Source organism: Sus scrofa, chromosome 2 (genome assembly GCF_000003025.6).
Source record: "Sus scrofa isolate TJ Tabasco breed Duroc chromosome 2, Sscrofa11.1, whole genome shotgun sequence".
Lineage (NCBI taxonomy): Eukaryota > Metazoa > Chordata > Mammalia > Artiodactyla > Suidae > Sus > Sus scrofa.
The window spans coordinates 26,093,895-26,116,592 of record NC_010444.4 but is presented as its reverse complement, the minus strand read 5'-3'; the positions used below and the strand labels follow the sequence as shown (position 1 = coordinate 26,116,592).

The 22,698-nt window shown below is 40.6% G+C and overlaps 2 protein-coding genes across 2 annotated transcripts in view; one reads left to right on the top strand and one right to left on the bottom strand.

The window, feature by feature from the left end:
- APIP (APAF1 interacting protein) lies at nucleotides 1,131–21,573 on the bottom strand. The gene is given in 8 exon segments (XM_003122870.3): nucleotides 1,131–1,423; nucleotides 2,025–2,145; nucleotides 2,148–2,191; nucleotides 4,866–5,001; nucleotides 6,671–6,788; nucleotides 8,446–8,494; nucleotides 13,113–13,213; nucleotides 21,318–21,573. Coding segments are annotated over 8 exon segments (726 nt in total). The 5' UTR covers nucleotides 21,375–21,573; the 3' UTR covers nucleotides 1,131–1,323.
- Nucleotides 21,698–22,698, top strand: part of PDHX (pyruvate dehydrogenase complex component X) — a 79,942-nt gene continuing 78,941 nt past the window's right edge. The window contains 1 exon segment of the mRNA XM_003122869.4: nucleotides 21,698–21,900. Coding sequence (XP_003122917.2) covers nucleotides 21,747–21,900 — 154 coding nt within the window. The 5' untranslated portion in view covers nucleotides 21,698–21,746.

Below are 22,698 nucleotides of genomic sequence, written 5' to 3'. Positions count from 1 at the left end.
TGGACGCCAGGTGGGGAAATGAACTTACGAGGGAACTGTAGTGGATTTGTTTGGCAGCATCAAGTGCCCACCTGAGATGTGTGGTCATAAATCTGAAGTGAGATGAGTCAACACAGTTGTGCAATTTCTCCCATCAGGCCTTCTGCTTGGGTACAAGTGCCAAGTAAGTGGCTCACAAGGCCTGGGGATTTTGCCGGGTGAGTATGATGGAGGGGGCAAGATACCAGGGGGTTAGGATGTTTGCAATCAAGTGCTGGCCATCATCTATGCTACCTAAGGGAAGAAGCCAGGACATGAAAAGGTTCATAGACAATGACAAATGGTAAGGTCAAGCGATGGGAAGCTGGATGCGGCTGAAGAATTGCTGGAGTGAAAGAAAACTCCAACACTACAAGATGATAAACTGAGGCGGAGGGGTATGAGACTGACTTTGGAGATGGTGCATTTTTTTCTCCCCCAGTTAAATAAAAGCATTAACCAAATAAAACCTTATCATCAAGATGATGTTGCTTTTGCCTACATTTTAAAAAAAGCACTTTCTGATTACATCATTGGATGGTCAGGGTTTATCTGGCCAGGAGAGTTTGAGTTAGTATCACCTGGTTTGAATTTCACAACTGATCCCAATAGAAAATGAGTGCCTTAGACAAATGAACCTTTCCAGAGAAAAGAAACTTGTGGACTTGGAGAAAAGACCTGTGGTTGCCAAGGGGGAGGGGTTGGAATGCACTGGGAGTTTGGGGTTAATAGATGCAAACCATTGCATTTGGAGAGGATAAGCAATGAGATCCTGCTGTAGAGCACAGGGAACTCTATCTAGTCACTTGTGATGGCGCATGATGGAGGATAATGTGAGAAAAAGAATATAAATATGTGTGTGACTGAGTCACTTTGCTGTACAGTAGAAATTGACAGAATACTGTAAAGCAACTATAATGGAAAAAAAATCATATAAACTTAAAAAAAAATCAGTATAATTGAAAAAAAAAATGAGTGCCTGGTGTTTTCCAATGAATTTCTTTATCACCAATACCTTTAAAGCATAAGAGGAATCCTCTGGGAGAATATATAAAAAATTAACTAAAAGAAAATATTTTGCTATTAAGGGATTTAGAAATGAACATAAAACATTCATTATAAAAATTTTATTCCATTGTATTGTCATTTAAAATTACAAGAATATAAGCAAATAAAATCCAGTGTCTGTGCAATATTTAGTGACAAATCAATAGCTTCATGGAAATTTTCAGTTTGTTTAAAAAAGTCATGTCATTTAAGTAATAATTAAGCTTTGTCTCTGTATATCATAAACTTCCACTTGGCTTAGACAATTCCATTTTCTCCAACAGGAAGCTGTGTAGGGTCCAGTCCTACTTTCTTCATTGATACGGCAACATCGAACAAATAGTCGTAACACTCACACCTGTAAAAGAAAAAGCAAAAAGAACCAAAAGTAGCGAAACAGAGTTCTCCAATCCTAATAATCGTATCTTTCCTCTGCATCAAGTTAACCCTGTTCCTTGCCCATTTTTTTTTCTCAGTTCTAGGCGCAGTTTTTATTTTAAACGTTAAAACATGGAATCATATTGAATCATGCCATCATGTCATATACGTCTCAGAAATAAAAGGGAGTTTAAAACATACTACCTATATAAATTTAGATTTTTATCTTTTAACTTGGCCACTTTCTTGAAATAAATGTAGCAAATCATTGTATAACACGGGTTAGCTTTATTCAAGCCTTCAACTCAGAGAACCAAGATCTGTATCTCCTCCTTTGTATCAGAGCATAGTGCCTTGCCAAATAACAGCTCACCCGAAAAATATTTCTTCACAAAAGAATACATAATACAAATAAAATCTCTAGAAATAAGAATGATAAACTATTTAAATGTAAACCATTTTGACCAGCGACACACCCACGCAAAAATCATACTTCATTTTAAATAAGAAAATCCTATTTCGATCCCTCTTACGTTTAGAATGTGGTGACTTATTCTCGATGGTCTTTGGTTGACACTTACATGGTTTTGGCCTTCTCCCACGTCTCTCCCCAGACGTAGACTCCGTGCCGTCTGACGAGCACGGCGCAGGAGTCTGGGTATTCATTCATTGCCCTGGCCATTCTCTCCTTGAGGTCCTTTCCTCAGGTGTGTTCTCAATAATGGGGACTACTAACATGTCATCATATCTGCAAGACAATAAAGGTGTTCATACATAAAACATAATTTTTTTCAAGTAACCAGTGGGACGTTCTCTTTATATCTAAAAAGCCACTCCAATTTATGAACAAGATGTTGCATGTTATTCTGTGTATCTTGCATAAATATCTGTATCAAAAGACGCCTTGGGAATTTGGCAGGCATTGTTCTAATCCTAAGTATAAGTGGCAGAAATTTGTGCAGGATACCACAACCCAACAAAGAAATTATCAAGATCATACAAGTATTTCCTTGAAGCATAGAGAATCATGGTATTTTTTAACAGGAGATGAGAAAATGATAAATCTCAGAATTAGAAGCGTAGGACGGATTAACAACTGAGGTACTTACTAAAGCAGGAATTTCCCAGTGATATAAAATCATTTTATGCTCTCTCTGTAGGACCCAACAGTGTCTTGGATAGGCAGATATATAAATACAGGTGTGGTTGGTGGCCCTGGAATGGCAAAGACCTTCTGGAGCTAACTATTAAAGGTATGATAATATTTTCAGAATACTCTCAAATCTGTAACATAGAACTTCTTCTACCTTATTTTTAGTAAGTACATGTGATGAAGTCAAAATATGCATTTTTCATTTTGTTTGTATAATAGTAATTCAGCAAATACCTAGTCACTGGTAAAATTTAGTCCATTTTTGAGGTCATTTATAACCAATCAAAATTCAACATGTTTTCCTTTTTACATGAATTTCTCTTGCCTTGTTAATGTAACATCTGCTTTTTCATTTCATCACCTTTATAATGGCTAAACTTAACCAAAATACTTCTAGCTGTATATTATCAGAAATCACTATTTAAGGAAGGTACAGGCTATGTAGCTGTCATGGGATAAAGAACTTGGCCAACCATTAACAGTATGAGCTGCACATTTTATCACTTAATGTAAAGTAGAGGTAATTACAAAATATCCTTAAATGTGGAAGGAATAAATTGCTAGTCTCAAATCTTTTCTGATATTGGCCAAGAGAACCACAAACTTACACTGTCCTCTACCATATACTGAACAGTCAGAATATAGTGCTAAATAACAAGGCTAAATAATCCCACAGCAAAATAAGACCTGCGAGCTAATCTAATCCAATCTACCCACTTTACAGGAGCAAAGCCAGGATAGTCCCTTGAGCATCAAACAGCATTCTTTTCACTCTACGAGGGCATATTGCTTCCAAAAGGTAGGACAATTAATTATATTTAAATGGTAACCTCCTCCCCCAATAAAAATTAGGCATTGGAAAGTTTTCTGTTTTTGTGTTTTTAAAGGTGGACTTAAAAATTTAAAAGTAGAGTAGAAAATGTAAAAATCCTGTCCTTTCTTACTTCATCCAGCCTTCATTGCCCTTCTTTTGACTAGACACTCAGGATTCTCCCCCAATATGATGAAATATCACTGCCCCTGAGCTGTGATAATGACTCTGTTGCTAATTTCCCAGCCAGGCTCAAATAGAATTGCAAACGCTCTGTTCCTCTACCCACCCTTTCATGTGTTCTCCTGACCTATTTTTATTTCTTCACCAAAGCAATCAAATGCCACTGAAATTGATAGCACACATAATGCCTCTCCTTCAATACCCAGATATGGAAAAGGCAATATGAAGCTATGCTTTTGTTAGTATGTACATGCTCATAATTTAAATATTTAACTTTTGTAAACAGGTGTTTCCCAGTGCTGAGGAATGCTTTTAGGCACACAACAAATATTAACTAAAATCAAATTAATTTCTCAGCACACTAGTTTAAATACATACATTTTCTTACATACGGTAAGATACTGCTGTAAGAACACTTTAGAAAGACAAGCACCCTTTTCCTCTCAACATGGCAGAGTGGATTCAGGCCCTTCAGAAATTTAGAAGGGTGAAGCTCAGGGACAGAAATGCCAGTACAGGAGTTCCCTGGTGGCCTAGTGGAGTAAGTATCCGGCATTATCACTCACTTCTATGGTTTGGGTTTGATCCCTGGTTTGGGAACTTCTGCATGCTGTGGGTGTGGCCAAAAAACAAAAAAGCATGCCAGTACATTCAAATGAAATGCCGAGCTTGTCCCTGGACACCAGGAACATGTTTCTTCATATCCCCGTATTCCAGATTGATGAATAATTGCTATATTTTTGTGGGCTGGTGGATTTCGTTCATTTTATCTAGAAGGCCTCTGTTCTAAACTACGTCACTTTCTTCACTGAAAAATAATAAAAGTACAGAGAGCTACTTAATTATAAAACTTTTTAAAAAATGAAAATGTTCCAGAAATACAAATTAAATCGAAACGAGGTATAAGCTTTAGTCAGAGCTGAAACCTCCTGAGGATGAAGTTCAGAAGGGCAGGAGAGCGGCACTTCTCTCCTGAAGGGAAGACACCACCTCCCTTCTCTGTAGAAATCTCAGCCAAGGTTTTTCATTTTACTCTGACAAACATGTCCTTGTTCACGCTGGCACTAATTTGCCAAGGCTGGGTTGGGGGTGGTGAAGAGGAGACAGGCAACTGATGTGTGTCACCGAGAACACATTGGAAGTGCGGTATCAAGTGAGCACGATCTAACACAGATCCCCAACATCTCATTCAATGCATCCAAAGGTCAGCATCCTGTTTAGCACGAGAAGAAGACTACTTTTTAAATTATTTAAGCCCCAAACAGGGGGAAATACCTGTAATACCCTCCTGAGGTACATTTCTTTATTCCTTTGATCATCTCTTGATGTGTAATTTTAAACTCCCTTCCTGGGAAGAGAAGGGTGGCCATGACAGCAGCTTTAGAGTGGGTGTGAATCACAGCACCTGCTCCTGGAGGAAGAAGACAGTCACTGCTCAGTGAATACAAATTACACCTTGTAAAGCGGGGGCGGGGGGAATATACATATTTCCATAAACACACACATTTGTACATGGTTACAGACTTGTTTTCCTTGGCATGGACTAAGAAGGTGACAAAGGAGAGGAGAGGAGGTGGGGAGGTAGAAAAGAGAAATAGTAATGGAGGAGTCAGGAAGAAGACAACTTTATCCAGCATCAGGACAACGTACAACACTTGGTACGTTCTCAATCAATACCTTTTAGCTGGTGTGCGAACAGCTATAATAATATGAAGATTGTAATCATCATACGACTACCTCTTACTTAGGGATTCCTATGTGCCAGGCGCTGGGCAAATCCCCTTTACGGATGTTACCTCTTAGCATCATCACAATGACCATTCCCCCCATTTAACGGTCAGGGACATGGAGACCCAGGGATGTTAAGTAACTTGTTTATTCACAGACAGTAGCTGCAGAGCTTAGATTTGAGCCCAGTTCATCTGACCCTTAATCACCAAGTTAGGCTTCACAGTGTAGGCCACATCTTGCAGCATGAGGGAGGGTAGGCATTAGAAGATATAGATGCAGTGGATTCATCTAAAAAAGAATTTGTAGGAGTTCCCGTCGTGGCACAGTGGTTAACGAATCCGATTAGGAACCATGAGGTTGTGGGTTCGGTCCCTGCCCTTGCTCAGTGGCTTAGGGATCCGGCGTTGCCGTGAGCTGTGGTGTGGATCCTGCGTTGCTATGTCTCTGGCATAAGCCAGTGGCTACAGCTCTGATTGGACCCCTGCCTGGGAACCTCCATATGCCACGGAAGCGGCCCTAGAAAAGGCAAAAAGACAAAAAAATAAATAAAAATAAAAATAAAAAAGAATTTGTATGCTATAAAATTTAGTAATGGCTATTTTTGTAACTGGATGTTTATTTAGCTTTTTGGTAGGAAAGATTCATACTGTTAGAATCTGTTGCTGAAGTTGTATCCTTTCAGGAGTAGCTGATGATAAACCGGGAACCGAACATGGCATGATTACGTGATACTGATTCTATTCAGGGGCTATATTAAAGCGTCGTCCTCATGCTTCACTGCTATGCTTGAGCCAGTACTTCAGTTATACTTTTCTATTTTTACATTGCCTCTGGGTTCAACCTTTCCGGGCTGGTTTTCCAGCACAATATTTGGGAATTAAGATAGGTGTCCTGCTTTTATCATACAGTAAATGTTTCAAAAAAGAGAGGACCACTCCCACTACAGGGAAGAAAAGGCCATGATTTTCCCTCATTTGTATCCTGATTAATTTCTACTACAAGCTCCCAGAAGTGTAACTCTAGGAGTGGGAATTGGATTGTAAATAGAATATTTAGGTGGTTAATTGGACGATATAGTGGAGTCACACTATTCTAAGTTGGAATTCTGGCCCCAGTATTCACTCGCTGTTTATTTCGGGGACATCTTCCCAGAGCCTCTATCCTCTCACATGTAAAATGGAAAAATAATGGGCCCTCCACATAGGCTGATGTGAGGACTGAAGATGTTAATATAGTGAAAGTTCTTACACACTGTAGGTACTTAAGAAATCTTAAGTGCAACGATAATTGCCATTCTCTAGGGGAGCCTACTCTGCAATTTTCATAGGTTGAATACATTTTCTGCCTACCTCTCATTGTGTAAGCATTCATGAAAAGAGGAGTACACTGGCTTTTCTTCAGGTTCTTATGCGGTGGAGGTCCACTTATGTCCTGTTCATCGATGTCACACACAAACATATCTTCAGGCTATGTAGAGAGGGAAGGAGACAAAGAGGAGGGCTTATACAGTATCAATTAGAAATATCCTCTTTCTTGTATATATACACAGTGCTAACACATATACACATATTTAACTCATGTTTTACATATTCATGTAATCAGTTTCTCAAAAAATTTTAGCTATTTTGAGAAATTAAAAAAAATTTTTTTTGGCTTTTTAGGGCCGCACCCATAGCATATGGAGGTTCCCTAGCTAGGGGTCAAATTGGAGCTGTAGCCTCTGGCCTACACCACAGCCACAGCAATGCTAGATCTGAGCTGTGTCTGAGATCCACACCACAGCTCATGGCAATGCTGGATCCTTAACCCACGGAGCGAGGCCAGGGATTGAACCCGCAACCTTATGGTTCCTAGTTGGATTCGTTTCCATTGAGCCATGACAGGCACTCAAAAAAATGTTTTTTACTAGTAAAAATATTCTCAAGAAAGTTTTAAAAGTTGACCTTTAGAATAGGAAGTAAAAACTGATATGGAAAATTAAATATGCATGTAGTGATGTTGATATCATTTCACCAGTTTAGGTTCTCAACTTTGCCCTGTAATTTCACAACTGTACTTCAGAGAGAATCATCATTCTAAGATGGGTATTATAATTTTTCTCATATTTCATAATATAAGAAGAAAAATACAGAGTAAAATTTTTTTATCCCTTGAGAAATTTAACTGGTACTCAGAAATGTTCATCTCAACAAAGTACATTATTTTAAAAATTCTTAAAAATTACATAGATCCACACATTTTTCTTAGTAAAACATGTGTATCTCTGACCTGTAACTTTCATTTGCCAGAGTTTATTACAAACTACAATATAAACATTTTATTAATTAAGCATTAGGTCTTAGAGGTTAAGCATTATGTGCTTGTTTTAACTAGATGCTGGGTATTATTCTAGCAAATTGGTCTCCTCAAAATTTTGAAATAAAGTTTTACAATTTTTCTTTCTTTTCTTTTTTTTTTTAGGGCCCCCACCTACGGCATATGGAATTCCCAGGCTCAGGGTTGAATTGGAGCACAGCTGCTAGCCTATGCCACAGCCACAGCCACATGGGATCCGAACTATGCCTGAGACCTACACCACAGCTCACACAATGCCTGATCCCTGACGCACAGTGGAGTCACACTATTCTGAGTTTGAATTCTGGCCCCAATACTCACTAGCTGTTTATTTCGGGGATCAAACCCGCATCCTAATGGATCCTAGTTGGATTCATTCTGCTGCACCACAAGGGGGACTCCAAGTTTTACAATTTTAAATCAAGGAGCTTTGCTATTATTAAATATGAATCATTTTGACACCACCAACCTGAGTACCCTATCAGCCTGATGAAGGTGGAGTGATAGTGCTGCCAACTTATACTCATTTTTAATTATGACTTAAGATTGCACTATTCACTTTTGCCCTCTAGAGGCTGAATGAGAATTCAAAACACCTGGTTGTATGCAGGTCCTTACCACTTTAAAAAAATTTAAGTTACTTAACAAATGTTTGTTGATTAGTTATTTAAATTATCAGAATATAACCCCTTCCTTCAAAACTAACATTTCTTTTAATTCCATTTCACAAAATATTAATCAAGTAAAGAAGAACAGGCATTTGGGTTTAAGAAGCACCCCTTTACTGTACCTGAATCCGTTCCTTTTGTACTCCTGAAGGAGCAATGTAGATTTCATTGCTGGAAACACAAAACATACAAATTGGCGTTTATTTAACTCTAATGGTCTGCTTTTGCACAAAGAAAAGTATATTGTTGCAGTCCAATCATTAGTGATCTTTGTAAATCAAAGTCATACGAATAGCCGCTTTACTTAATCATATAGGCTTTACAGAAAGAATACCAAGTGACTTTAATGTCTTTATAATGCTGGTGACACAGTAAAATGCTGAGAGTTGCTTCTGCCTCCTACATTTTCATATATATTTCTTTCTTTTGAAGGTGTGAAATCCATGGTAACCAGGCTTTTATCTAATTAGGGGAAATAAAAATCTGAAAACACAAGTCTTTAGCATCTTTAAGCATGAATATGCAGAGTTTATCTTACAATACATGGAACAAGTTATTCTAAAATCTAATTGGGGAAATAGTCTCACTAGGTGTAGATCTCTGTCTTGCATGGATGGTACTACAAAACATGAAGTTCAGAGACCTCTGCTGGACAGTTAATTAAATTACAGCATTAACACAGGGCTACTTTTGGAATGGAATAGTATGCTTCTTTAATTGGAAAACCTTCAACAATATTTGGAAACAAAGCTAAAACAACTGCAGAAAGTAAAAAATATAAAAGGCATGGCTATATCTGACAATCTCTCTGTTTCACAGTATTTTGTGCTAAGGGAGATGCTACAGCAATGCCATTTACCACAAGGTGCTTTCAGATAGAATTGGAAATTAATTTCAAAATCTTCTCTAAATTATTTTCATCCTCAACAAAGATCCTTTGGTTCATTTCACAGTTTCAGTTGCTGCCAAAAAAGCTGCCACATAGTGCAAAACCAAGGAAAAACCAGCACCTGCACATTCCAGCTTCTGCCACTGAGGTGAGGCCATAGGGACACTGAATAAATATTGTTTCCCAGTGAAAACAAAGAGGACTACCCATATTGCATCAAGCTGTTGAGCTGGGGCTACTAATAAACCTATACCTGGAAATGACAAAAATGCAAGAAAGTTCCTTTTGAGGGTGTACTTGTAAATTAAGGTCTAGAAAATAAATGCCTGATAATGGGAGTGAAATTCAGAGCAGGGTAAGCTATGTCCAAGCATTCTTTTTCACAAAGTATCTATTGCTTTAGAACTCTGTTGCATAAGAAAAACCACAAAGTGGCATTCCTCTGGAACCCGTGGGAATGTGTAAGGATCATGCTGTTAAAAGGGCCCCCTTACAGACAAATAGCAGGGATCCAAATCTTTGTCCTCCTGCAACAAGAAAGAGACTCTAGAACCGTGTGTGGTAGGTATGTTCAATCACCTCTGCTGGTAAATGAACTAGTAGGCCTCTCCTGAGGGGAGATATTTACGCAGTCCTGGGAACAGACCCAAATAAAGTTCAAAATAGTCTGCTGGTAAATAAACTCCATTTAAAAAGCGGGGAAATCCAGGGCTTTTATTCTGTTTGTTCAAGTGTTTGGCATGCTCAATCTGTTCTTATTACTGCCTTTGTAAAATGGAAATTAGTTTAGACTTTGATCGACTTTAATTAAAAATTAGCTAACTAGGTTTTAGGAAAAATATATTTACAGCTACAAAGAGGGAGATACCTGCATAAAAAGAGAAAGGTGACAGAGCTTTATTTTAGGACAGAAGCAAGGCAAAGACTCAAGTGAGGTATTTACTTGGCACTGTAAGCCACAAACAAAAAGCATTTTGCATGTCAAAGTATTAAGTTTGGGAATTTATTTTCTCCATACCTCTTGCTCTTTCACTATGTGGAGAGTGAAACCTGAGCGTCCATAACATATCCATGAACTACTTCTATTTTTATTTACTCTCTATCGTTAAAAAAAAATCCTTTAAATCTTACTATGCCTCAATTATCTTATATACAATCAGGGTTTATTCATTTTAATTCTAATAGCATAAACAAGTTTAGTGTATCTGACACATAAAATATTATACTGTGAAAACAGGAAATGCTACACTTGGAAGGTAGGAACCCAGCCTGAACACAGTGGCTGCTGAGTATCCTGGATTGCCTTGTTTACTGCTATTTTTTTTGGTTCTCCATTTCTTCCTTCTGATTTAGCTATTTATGGGTGATAGGCTGTCTCTTATTATATACCTCTTTTGGCATCATACACCAGCAGCAGAAGCTGGACTGACAGCAGCCAAACCTAGGAATCAGGAAATAATTTCATATCCCCTAAAGGCTTATTGTCAGCATTATTCTGGAAACATCATCTGTTGGGTTTGTACTTCATTCCAAATTTATTTGCTCCAAGCATCAGACAAAGAAAACCAAACCTTCACTAACGTGAGAATAATACTGATGATAAAGGCACACATTCAGTAAGACTCCCAAGTACAGCGCCATAAAATTGTGGCTGTTTTCACCTGTGACCTCCAGGAGGCGCTCCTCGCCAATTAAGAATCTATAGAAAAGCATTCTACAAATATGATGCAATTTCCCTATAAACCCACTGTAGTGTTATAAAACCATTTAATTTTAAAATGTGCCAGTGAATGCTTTAGGGTGACCACACACAATTTTAGTACACGGTTCCACATTTTAGTTCTACACAAATTTCATATATCTTACGTCATTATGATCAAAAAAATTCCCTCTTAAGATCTGCAGTGGCCCCTAACATGCACTCTATTTTTAACTTTGCTGTTTCTTTAAAGAGCCAGTTAGAAAAGTTTATTCTGGGAGTTCCCGTTGTGGCGCAGTGGTTAACGAATCCCACTAGAAACCATGAGGTTGCAGGTTCGGTCCCTGCCCTTGCTCAGTGCGTTAACGATCCGGCGTTGCTGTGAGCTGTGGTGTAGATTGCAGACGCGGCTCGGATCCCGCGTTGCTGTGGCCCTGGCATAGGCTGGTGGCTTCAGCTCCAATTCGACCCCTAGCCTGGGAACCTCCATATGCCGCGGAAGTGGCCCCAAGAGATAGCAAAAAGACAAAAAAAAAAAAAAAGTTTATTCTCAGTTTGGTAGAAAGCTCTGTTTTGTACATACACAAACTATTTCTGCACATACAAATAAAAAGCAGTTGACTAAAGGCAATGTTTAGACTATGATGTACTGTAAATAAAGCAGCTGAGAAACCAAATTGCTAGGACTCAACTCCTAAATGAATCAATGAAACAGCAACATATGTTGTTATCATAGGACTTTGTTGTGGACAGGTCAAGTTGAAGTTTGGCAAAATAATCTGAAAACCTGCAAAATGCTGATGGCACATTAGCACTGGGTTGATGGTAAGAGAGGACGCATTGATGGATGTACCATGTACCACGCGGAACAGGATCTTTCCAGACGAGAGCCTCCCTACACATGTAACTGTGACAGTTGTTGACTTCGGCCCCTCCTGTTGTTTCCCTTAGTTTAATTAACATTTCATGAGTTCCTGGGTAATTAACATTTCAATAGCATCATCTTGTGGTGTGCCATACAGTCCCTTTTGTTCAAAATATTCTGACTACATTTTACATTCCATTCTTTTCTAAACACTGCAGCCTCCTTGTGGGGGCATTACTTCATATATCAATATTACATAAATATTGTAGTAATCCAGTTTTGTTAAAGAAAGTGGATTAGGATAAAGAAGTAAATCAAGTTACACGTTTAACATTCAGCCTCCAGACAATAACATTCCTGAAACTTTTTAGGAGGAAAAACTTTGATCCTGTTCCAGAAACACTTAAAGAGAATGCGATTCCACAATCTTTATTTTCATTAGTAGTAGGTTACTTATTTCTTCATCCTCTTAAAGACGCTGAATAAGTCTAATGATCAATTAAATACTATTCATTCCTTCTGTTTCAAGTCTAATACCTCTTGTTTTGTCCAGTGAACAACATGGACCTGCAGGTGCTATGTCTATTAATAATGATACATGCATTTAGAAAGGTATATTATCTTTTTTTTGACTCAATAAAATGTTGTTTTTAGGATTTTGGATAGTTAGTAATCTCTATTTAAGTGACTTGAAAATATGTATCTGAAAATTTGAAAAAATCCTGTCTACCCAGAGGAGACTCTATAAAAGTTTCAGAAGTGTGAACATACCTGGCAGAATGTTATTTAACCTTGGTACTCCAAGGACCAAATTATGCTTTTTTTTTTTTTTTTAAGGGCCACACTTGTGGCATATGGAAGTTCCCAGGCTAGGGGTTGAATCAGACGGAGCTGCAGCTGCCAGCCTACACCACAGCCAGAGGAATGCAGGATCTGAGCTGCATCTGTGACCTGCACTATAGCTCACAGCAACATTGGATCCTTAACCCACTGAGCAAGGCCAGGGATTGAACTCGCATCCTCATGGTACTAGTCTGGTTTGTAACCTGCCGAGCCACAACAGGAACTCCCAAATTATTCTGATTAGAAATTGTGTTTCTTAAATCCTTAAATATTATTATGTCTGCAACATCTGTATACTTATTCTACTTCGTTATGCAACAATTTATTTCTCTATTTAGAAACTAAATACCTTCAGTATCATATTAAACTGATCATCAGTTGTTCTTTGGCTATAACACATGTTAGGCTCTCTGTGGTCTACTTACATAAAGAATTCTCAGAAATGAAATCAGATATGAAGAATTCTCAGAAATGAAATCAACCAGAAACGTACCCATGCTTCAAGCTGATTCCTCCTCCAGTGCCAGTGACCCAGCCCAAATGGTAAAACTGTTTGCAAAGCTCTGGGATCAGGTACCGTGGATGTTCCTTGTCCTTAAAAAGAAGATGATGATTTCTAAAATAGATATTATTTTATCAAGTGACTATTCCAGATGACATGTCTATTAAGAAACCAATTTAGGAAGGTTAAGAAAATCTGCCATAGAGAGGGCACCATGAGGGAGAAAATTACAAGAAAATACACTTTGTTTTTAATGTTTGGGAAGTCGATCTACTATATTATTTGGCAATCTGGAATTATTCAGTGAAGGGCCATGCAGTCCAATACTATGAAACAAGTTGCAAGAACAAGGTGGGGAAATGTCCAGATTATACTATAAAATATCTATTGAAATGGCTTTAATAAAATAGAATCCAGTACAGAAAGGAACAAGCTTCAGTCTGTCCAGAAAGTTTCCTTACACAAAAACATCTTATTCAATTAAGTTATGATATACAGGATATACTATGAGAGTTCTTGGTTCATTTTCTGTGTGTTGGTTTAATTTTACTCTTATTCTAAAAATGTCCTTTTCTCATAGTTAACTGTCTTGTTTTTCTTATTACAAAAACAATATATACTCGTTATGGGATATAAAGTCAAGAAAATAACATACAAAGCAGTCAGAAAACAATCGTAATTAAATTAATATTTTCTAAGCCTAAATCTATGAAGATATATGTTGGGATAACATTGAGTCAATTATTTACCTCTACGGCGGTTTAATTGACCTATAACATTAGTTTAAGGTGTACAGCATAATGATTCCATATTTGCCTACACGGCAAATGATCAATACAATAACTCTAGTTGAAATAAGAGCCTTACTTTTATATGTCTAGTGATTCTTTAGGAAAAAAACACACACAGAACAAAGCACTTCCCCCTGCTTTTTAAAGCTAAAATGAATGAAAACAAAAACAACAATAAAGACAATGAATTCCATTTTGGCAGTATGATATACAACCCTTACCTTGACAACAGCTAAAACTGCTGAATAAATTATCTTTTAAAAATTTCAAAACAAACTTCTGAGCTGGCAAGAAAATAAGATCTCACAGGGGCCACAAAAAAATGGAATATCTACCCGGGATGGGAGTGGGCTCCAAAGCCAAAATTTCCCTGGAGGTATTTGCAAAACTCTTGGTGACCTTGAGTTTCAATTTTGATAGCTATGCAAGTCACTAGAAACACAAGATAAAACCTCAGGTGTGCTCAACATGGAGTATCTAATAGAAAATCCCTCCCCGCACAGGGGACCCCCAGGTAAGAATGAACAAGAAATAGATGCCCTGTGCTGAAAAGCTCAGCAAGCAAACTTGCCTGTGCAAATCCTGGCACTGTGTAACTGGGGACAAAAACATCTTTGAGTCCAAAGAGGGATTATTATTAAACAGACTGAAGTTTCAGCTACTTAACTGGATTTCTGAAATTGTGTTTTCCCCAAATCACTGTTGATATTTTACATACACATTTCTTTTTTTTTTTTTTTTTTTTTTTTGCTATTTCTTGGGCCGCTCCCGCGGCACATGGAGGTTCTCAGGCTAGGGGTCTAATCGGAGCTGTAGCCGCCAGCCTACGCCAGAGCCACAGCAACATGGGATCTGAGCCACGTCTGCAATCTACACCACAGCTCACGGCAACGCCGGACCGTTAACCCACTGAGCAAGGCCAGAGACCGAACCCGCAACCTCATGGTTCCTAGTCGGATTCGCTAACCACTGCGCCACGACGGGAACTCCCACATTTCATTTTAGATATGCATTATGAATGCTAATGTGATGGTATAGACTTAAAAATACTAAGAACATGGGAATGTTGACATTTTATAAAGTTCTGATTCAACACAGGCTTAGAGGAGTTGATGGACATGAAGTCAAATCCCAATTACACATTTATTGCTTACATGACTTGGGGCCTCCACTTACTCATCCATAAAATAAGAACATTATGAGGATTAAAATGAGATATCACGGATATAAAGATGCAGCACAACGTGTGCATAGTCAATGTTAATGTCCTTCTCATTTTAACAAGTCGAAAATTCCTGAATTAAAATGAATAATAAAGTTACACTGGTTTTTCTTATACCTTTCCTTACACTATCTAGCCAAAGTTACCCATGCCCTGTATAGTTTGCTACTTCCTTTTTTAGGGATATAAATGATATTTTAATTACATATTAAAGTATAGCTAATGAGAAGACTCCTGCAGTTTTCCACTCTTTAAAACCATCAATTTTTGCACAGCAAGTTGCAAACATTACAGAAAATAGTCTTTTATTAAGGGCCTCCCCTTTCCCTTTTGTCTTTCTAGAACTGAGGTATTGGAGCAATTAGCAACAGCTCCATGCTACAGGAATAATAATGATAAGGTAGCTGTTGTTAGTAAAATTTCACTCAATCATTCAAACCCACAAAATTACACTTTCAAGAAAAATAATCACTAGCAGCAGGAACCAACAGAGATACATTTAGTAAAAATGCTGTCATTTGAATTATGCAGATAATTGGCAAGAATTAGTAAAATTCTTTAGTAATGGCAAGAATGGCAAGAAAAGTAAAAAATCAGAATATATATTTTAATAAGAATTGACAAGAAAAAAATATTTAGTTAATATTTAGTTCTCTCCTGAATGTCAATATTACTTGTCTTTTTTTTTTCTTTTTTCTTTTTACAGCCAGACTTGGAAGTTGTAGGTGTCAAATCGGAGCTGCAGCTGAGTACATGGCAACACCGGATCTGAGCTGCATCTATGGCTCTATGACCCTATGTGGTCACGAGATCCTTAACCCACTGAGCGAAGCCACGGATCCAACTTGCATCCTCAAAGAGACATGTCAGGTCCTTAACTGGCTAAGCTGCAGTGGAAACTCCATACTTGTCTGTTCTTGTTAGGTCTGGCTTTCACGTAGAAAAAGAATTTTGAAAGACATATCTACAGATGGATTACAATCAACTTCTTACAGTGGAGGTGCCATACAGTGAGGATAAAATATTTGACAGTATTTTGTATATATTAAAAACACTAAAGTCTAGAAAGTTTTTGAGTCAATACATCATTTTCCCAATTTTTCAATCTACTCATTTTAAGGAAATCAGCCTCCAATGTCACTGAGATGACCCACTCACAGTCCTCAATGATTCAAATCCCCTCCCCAACCATTTCTTGCAATTTATTTATTTATTTATTTATTTAGTTGTTGTTGTTGTTGTTGCTATTTCTTGGGCCGCTCCCGCGGCATATGGAGGTTCCCAGGCTAGGGGTTGAATCGGAGCTGTAGCCACCGGCCTACGCCAGAGCCACAGCAACGCAGGATCCGAGCCGCGTCTGCAACCTACACCACAGCTCACGGCAACGCTGGATCCTTAACCCACTGAGCAAGGGCAGGGACCGAACCCGCAACCTCATGGTTCCTAGTCGGATTCGTTAACCACTGCGCCACGACGGGAACTCCTTTTCCTGCAATTTAAACAAAACAGAGGCATGTATTTCTCAGGTAGAGGTTTTCCGGGGCGGGGGGGGAGTGACTCTCATACAGACATGAAATATACACGTGTCAAAGGTATTATTTAACCCTTTGATTAATGAGGAAACCAAGAAGATGATATGACTGTGTCCAAAGAGAATTCAAAACACACACACATAAAAGTAATCAATAATCCTGGATTTACAAATAAAAACTGGACAAGATCTGCGCAGGAATAAACTGAATCTCTGTAACACAACTTGCATTTCTATGAACAATAACTGCATTGCCTTCAGCATTCAACAGTTTACAGACCTGTCAAATAGTGCATAGAGAGCCTCAAGGCACGTGGCAGTCTCTTTTGCTCATTTCAGTCTAAGTTTTTCCTGACACTGGCCTAAGGAAGGGACAAGAGGCAGGCACAAGCAAGGTGTCAGCGTTTTCTGGCTCTGGTCATTGCTTCTTTCAGCACATCTGTTTCATTCTCCTCTCTGTGCAGACTGGTTTTCTCTACAACTTCACCTCCACCAAAAGTCCTATTTTTCCCTCCCACCTTCACCAAACTAAAAATTCCTCTTACCAGTTAAGGATGACTAGAAATCAGAAGACGATGGGCCTGGCTTTAGCTTTGACCCACACTAGCTAAGTACCCTATGGCAAGTCAGTGACCCTTTCTAAGTGTCGGTTTCCTTAGATTAATAATCTGGATTGGTGATTCCCAGGCTTGTGAATTTCAAGACCAGTAGTTTCCATTGCTGTTTTTTAAGTTTTAGGGACAGATAGAAGGTTGTCAAGTTATGATATTAATCATATTTAACCATCTATTTTCACAGTCTTCAAAAAAAGTGCATTTTTTTTTACATTAAAGAGTAGGTAGGATAATGTCAGAATAAAAGATAGTCCTTTAAATTGAATGCAATTAATATTGTGAAATCCACTTTTCCATTATCCTTATTTTTCTTATTGAGTAATAGTCCAGTAAAAACTCTCAGGGATTTATATTTGAGGATTCCGATTATTTTTTCCTCCTTGCCTACAATTTCTTTTTCTCCAGCGTACCTTTCACTCTTAGTACTAAAATAACACACTACTTTAGTCAGTGAGCTCCATTCCTCAAATACCACCTGCTTAGTTTGTAATTTAAGTCCTTCTGTTTTCTTGCCCCAACTTTGCAAATATTTTCTTTCACATTTTTACATGAACCTCTCAGTTCTAGTCAACATAGTTGCAGTAATTGACCTCCAGGATGGCTCTTAATGATCTCTGCGCCCTGGTGTTCACACCCTGGCTTAGAGTTCATCCTACACTATATGCAGCTGGTCTGTGTGAAGGCAGCTTAAGAGGTCAAGAGTATGTCACTTCTGATGGCAGCTTACTAAAGACTATCACTTCTGTCCTGGCTGCTCTCTCTCAGGTCACTTGCGCTGGAGGAATCCAGCTGCCATATTTTAAGGGTACTCAGCTCAAGTGATGAATAACGTATGAGGGACAGAAGCCTGCCAACAACTGTGTGAGTGAGCTTGGAAGCAGACCCCAGCTGCAGTAACGTTTTGAGATGCCTGCAGCTCCGGCTGATGGCTTGACTGCCAATTTATGAGAAACCCTGAGCTAAACTCTCCTGGATTCCTAATCCTCAGAAACTGTGTGAGGCAACGCTTGTGTGTATCCCTACATTTGGGGATACTTGTTACATAGCAGTAGATGTCTAAGACACACTTTCCTGCCAGCCAAGAACACACTTTTTTCTCTTTGCTCGGTTATTGCTCATGTGGGATCTCCATTCATCCCAGCTCTGGCGGTCAAACTCCTGCTCATGAGCCTTTACACCAGGCTTCTGATTCACATCCCCTAGGATTCCTTCTCTTATCATTTCAGCAGGAAGTGATCATTCCTTCCTCAAACTCTGCACCGTGGCATTTGCTCTATGTAGATTTTTGGGTATTTATGCTATAGCCCTCATTCATTCATTCAGCAGAACTTTACTGATGGCCCTGAAGAAATAAACAAGAGTAAGATAAAATCTTTACATTTGGGGGCTCTAACTCTAGTAAAGAAGTTATTAACAGTTGTGAAGTGACAAAGCAGTGTAGAAAACATGATGGTCCAGGGCATTATTGGAGTAGAAGCTACTGGTGTAAGGGAGCAGGAGTTAGAAAGGCTTCAGAGAGGAAGGGATGCTGAGCTGAGTTTTTAATTTTTGTTTTTTTGTCATTTTAGGGCCGTACCTGTGGCATTATGTAAGTTTCCAGGCTAGGGGTAGAATTGGAGCTGTAGCTGCTGGCCTATACCACAGCCACAGTCAAAGCAAACTGGGATCGGAGCCACGTCTATGACCTATACCACAGCTCACAGCAACGCTGGATCCTTAACCCTCTGAGCGAGCCCAGGGATCGAACTCGTTTCCTCATGGATACTAGTCTGGTACGTTACCGCTGAGCCATGACAGGAACTCCCCTGAGCTGAGTTCTAATGAAGGAGATGAGGTGTGAAGGTAGATGAAGAGGAGAAAGGGCATTTTCGTCAGACAGAACTCTGAGTAGTTGGAACTGGAATTAGGTTCTGTGAGATGGAGAGGGGACGGGAAAAGACTATAAGGATTGCCCATGCTATGCACAGGAGTTTGGACTTTATGCTCTAGATGGTTGATAACCACTGAGCAGTTTTAAATAAAAGATGACACGATCAGATTTTATTTTTGAAACATTTCTACGTGGCAGTAGAGAGAAGAGGCTAAAGGGTGATGATCAAGAAAGGAGCAGACCATCAGAGAGGCTGTGGAAACAGCTTCAAAATGAAATTGTAAGGGAGCGATGGCAGAGATGGATTTGGAAGATAATTAAGTTAAATAGACAGAGTTCCCGTCGTGGCACAGGGGAAGTGAATCCGACTAGGACCAAGAGGTTGCGGGTTCGATCCCTGGCCTCGTTCAATGGGTTAAGCATCCTGGCGTTGCCGTGAGCTGTGGTGTAGGTCGCAGACACAGCTCAGATTCCCAGCTGCTGTGGCTATGGTGTAGGGCCAGCAGCTGTAGTTCTGATTGGACCCGTAGCCTGGAATCTCCATATGCCATGCATGCAGTGTGTGCAGCCCTAAAAAAAAAAAAAGTTAAATAGAAAGGATGGACTTTGGGTAAGAAAACTGAAGGAAAGGAAGGCTTCAAGGAATTCCAAGTTTTCAGTTGGCTGAGCAGCTAAGTGGTTAGTGATGCGGTCATAAATATTTGAGTGCCTACCATGCATCAAGCACATCCTGGAAGTTCAGCCATGAATAAGACAAAGTCTCCGCACTGAAGGAATTTATACTCTAGGAAGCAGTTTTAAAAAAGTGATGTTGACTGAAAAAAAAAGGCACAGTGTGAGTCATGAGTTAAATTTTATTTGAGGCAAAATGAGGCCTGGGAGACAGCCTCTCAGCGCCGAGGGAGGAACTGCTAGAAGCGGGGGGGGGGAGTTCAGTATATATGTGATTTGGGGAAGGTGGATACCTGAAATCAAGCACCTGCTTCTGCAGAGGATTTCACTAATCATGAGGAGCAGATGGCACCATTAATGATCTTACTGCTCTTCTAGATATGAGAAGACACAAGAAATTGGGGTCATAAAATCTCCTGAAAATATCTAACTATCAGAAGGCCTAGTCTGCCAGTTTTTCACAGAACACAGAGTGCCTCATTCCTGATCTCCCTGGCCTTCTTTCAAGAGTGTGCTGAAGGTCAGCGGCTGACTGCAGCGGCTAATGACCTAAACCTTGTGGAGGCAGCGGGTGGGTGACAATTTTTAGTTGGCAGTGAAAAGAGGAATAAATACGTAAATTGTAATAAGTGAGAGGAAGAAAACAAGTGACTTTGCTCATCTCTGGAAAGTCATTTATTCACAGAAATACTGGCTGATAAGTTTTTCCTAATAAAATCTGCCACCTTTTACTTTTTAATTGGGACCTTCTGCCCCAAGGAAGAATAACAGGAGGAATAAAGAATCAGGTCGTGATTTGAGGGGGAATTCCCAGTCTCTTCAGCAGCGCTTCTCACTTGTAATGGTTTACTGGTCTAGCTCTCCTCCAGAACCCAGGCCATTGTCTTAATTACCACCCTGAGCACATGGGTGTTCCATAAATTGTTGGCATGCAGAAGTGAATGAAAAGTTATGTGCAGCCCGAGGGTGGAATCTTCCTGTGACTTCTGCTTAAGGAAAAATCCTTCCTAGATCATCCCACAACCAATCTAAACAGAAGCAGGCAAAGAGCAACTTGCGCAGAGAAAGTGCCAGCTACTGAACAGATCCGGCTCGGGGACGTTTCCCAAGTACCTACTACGCGCCAAATGTCAGGCTGGTCGCCAGGGCGCAGAAGAGCTCATAGTCTGAGCTCCGTTTCACCCGCGGCTTCACGTTTCCCCGGTCTTCATGAGAAGTTACTTTGAAATACACACTTAATACCGCTCTCCTCCGTTATTTTTCCTTATTCAAGGTTTGGTGCCCAGCTCCTGTCTCCAGAGAACCCCAGCCGGTGGAGCAAAGACCTCAGCGGGAGCCGGGGACTTAGGTCAGCACCCGCAGCGGAAACCGCGGTGCGCGAGGGTCCCGTTGGGTCCGGCCCGAAACCCCACCCCGCCCGCGCCTAGCTTCCGCCGCCGAGCCCCGCAGGCGCCTCGCTTCCAGGGAATAGAAGGCGCCGGCGGCCCCGCCCCTACCTGCGCGAGGCATTGCCGCGAGCTACAGTCTCCCTCTGGAGCGTGACAGCCAGACATGGCCGGGAGCAGAGGTACCCGCGCCCTCCGGTCTTCGCAAGGCTTTGCTCCCGGCCCTCAGTTGGGGCTAACACGGCGAGGCCAGAAATGCAATCAGGCGGTGTGGAGGGCAGTCCGGAGGCGGGGCGGACAAGACGAAAGGCGGGTCCGGGAGGGCCTCGCTGACCGGAGGCCCAACCGCGCAGCCTCATGACCGGGAGGCGAGGCCAACGAGTTTGGAGGCGGAGCTAGAAGAGCTGCTTGATTCCTGCGGTTTACGAGTCGCGGGCGTCCAGGGGGCGTGTCCAACGGGGTGGGAGGCGGGGCCTTGTAGGGCCTTGATGACTGGGCGAACAGGCTGTGCTGAGGGCAGCCCGCGAGAAGGCTGGGAAGATGGCGGCCTCCTGGAGGCTAGGCTGTGACCCGCGGGTGATGCGTTGCCTCCTGGGCTTTGGCAACTGCCCGGGGCTGGTGAAGGGAGCTGCTGGATGGTCTCTCGGCCGCGGAGCTAGTTGGAGATGGTATCACAGCACGCAGTCTCTTTGGGGTGAGTGGCCGGGACGCGCTCAGCTCCTCTGTGCATCTGAGCAACGGGCCTGGGGCAGGGGCTTTTTGATTAAGGGCCTGCACCTGGGTGTGGAGGTGCCCGGAGCCTCCCCGCTCCCTTGGCTTTGTCTCGGGGAGGGTTCTGCTGACTTGGCCTCGTGCATGCCGCAAAGGGTTTTTTGGAAGCTAGGAGAATTTGACTCCGTTCCCTGGCCTCCTGGTTGGTATGGCTTCTCCGTGACCTTGCCTTGGATTTGGGGTTGTGCGGCCTCTCTCAAGCCCCTTCCTAGTCATTGTTAGTTTCCTTTAGAGTTGTCAAGTTGCCCAAGTTTGCTGAGATTTAGACGTCACGTTAGTGGTTTTTATTCATTGTTTTCACCCTTGTCTACTGGAAGATCTTAGAGGCCAGCGGGGTTGCCTCACGCGAGTACTGGTAAAGGACTCAATTTGTAAATGTCTAGGCATCATAGGCATAGGTCCGGAAAAATGTTTTATGCGAAACATGGCTTGAAAGAGTGGAAATTTAGGGGGAGAAGCTTACCAAGAAGTGTCGACTTAAAGCCAGGCCGCCCAAGTGTTGTGAGTTTTAAGTTTTATTCAGAATATGAGTGAGGATTTTAGCCTGGGAGACAGCCGCTCTGCAGAGGTAGAGAAGCCAGATTGTATGTGAATTTTTTGGCTAGGAGATAAATGCGGTTAGGCATACAGGTTGATAAAAGATTACTGCTAATCACAAAGAGCAGATATCTCAGGTTAATGGTTTTAGTATTTTTCTATGAATGGGAAGATATAAGAATTC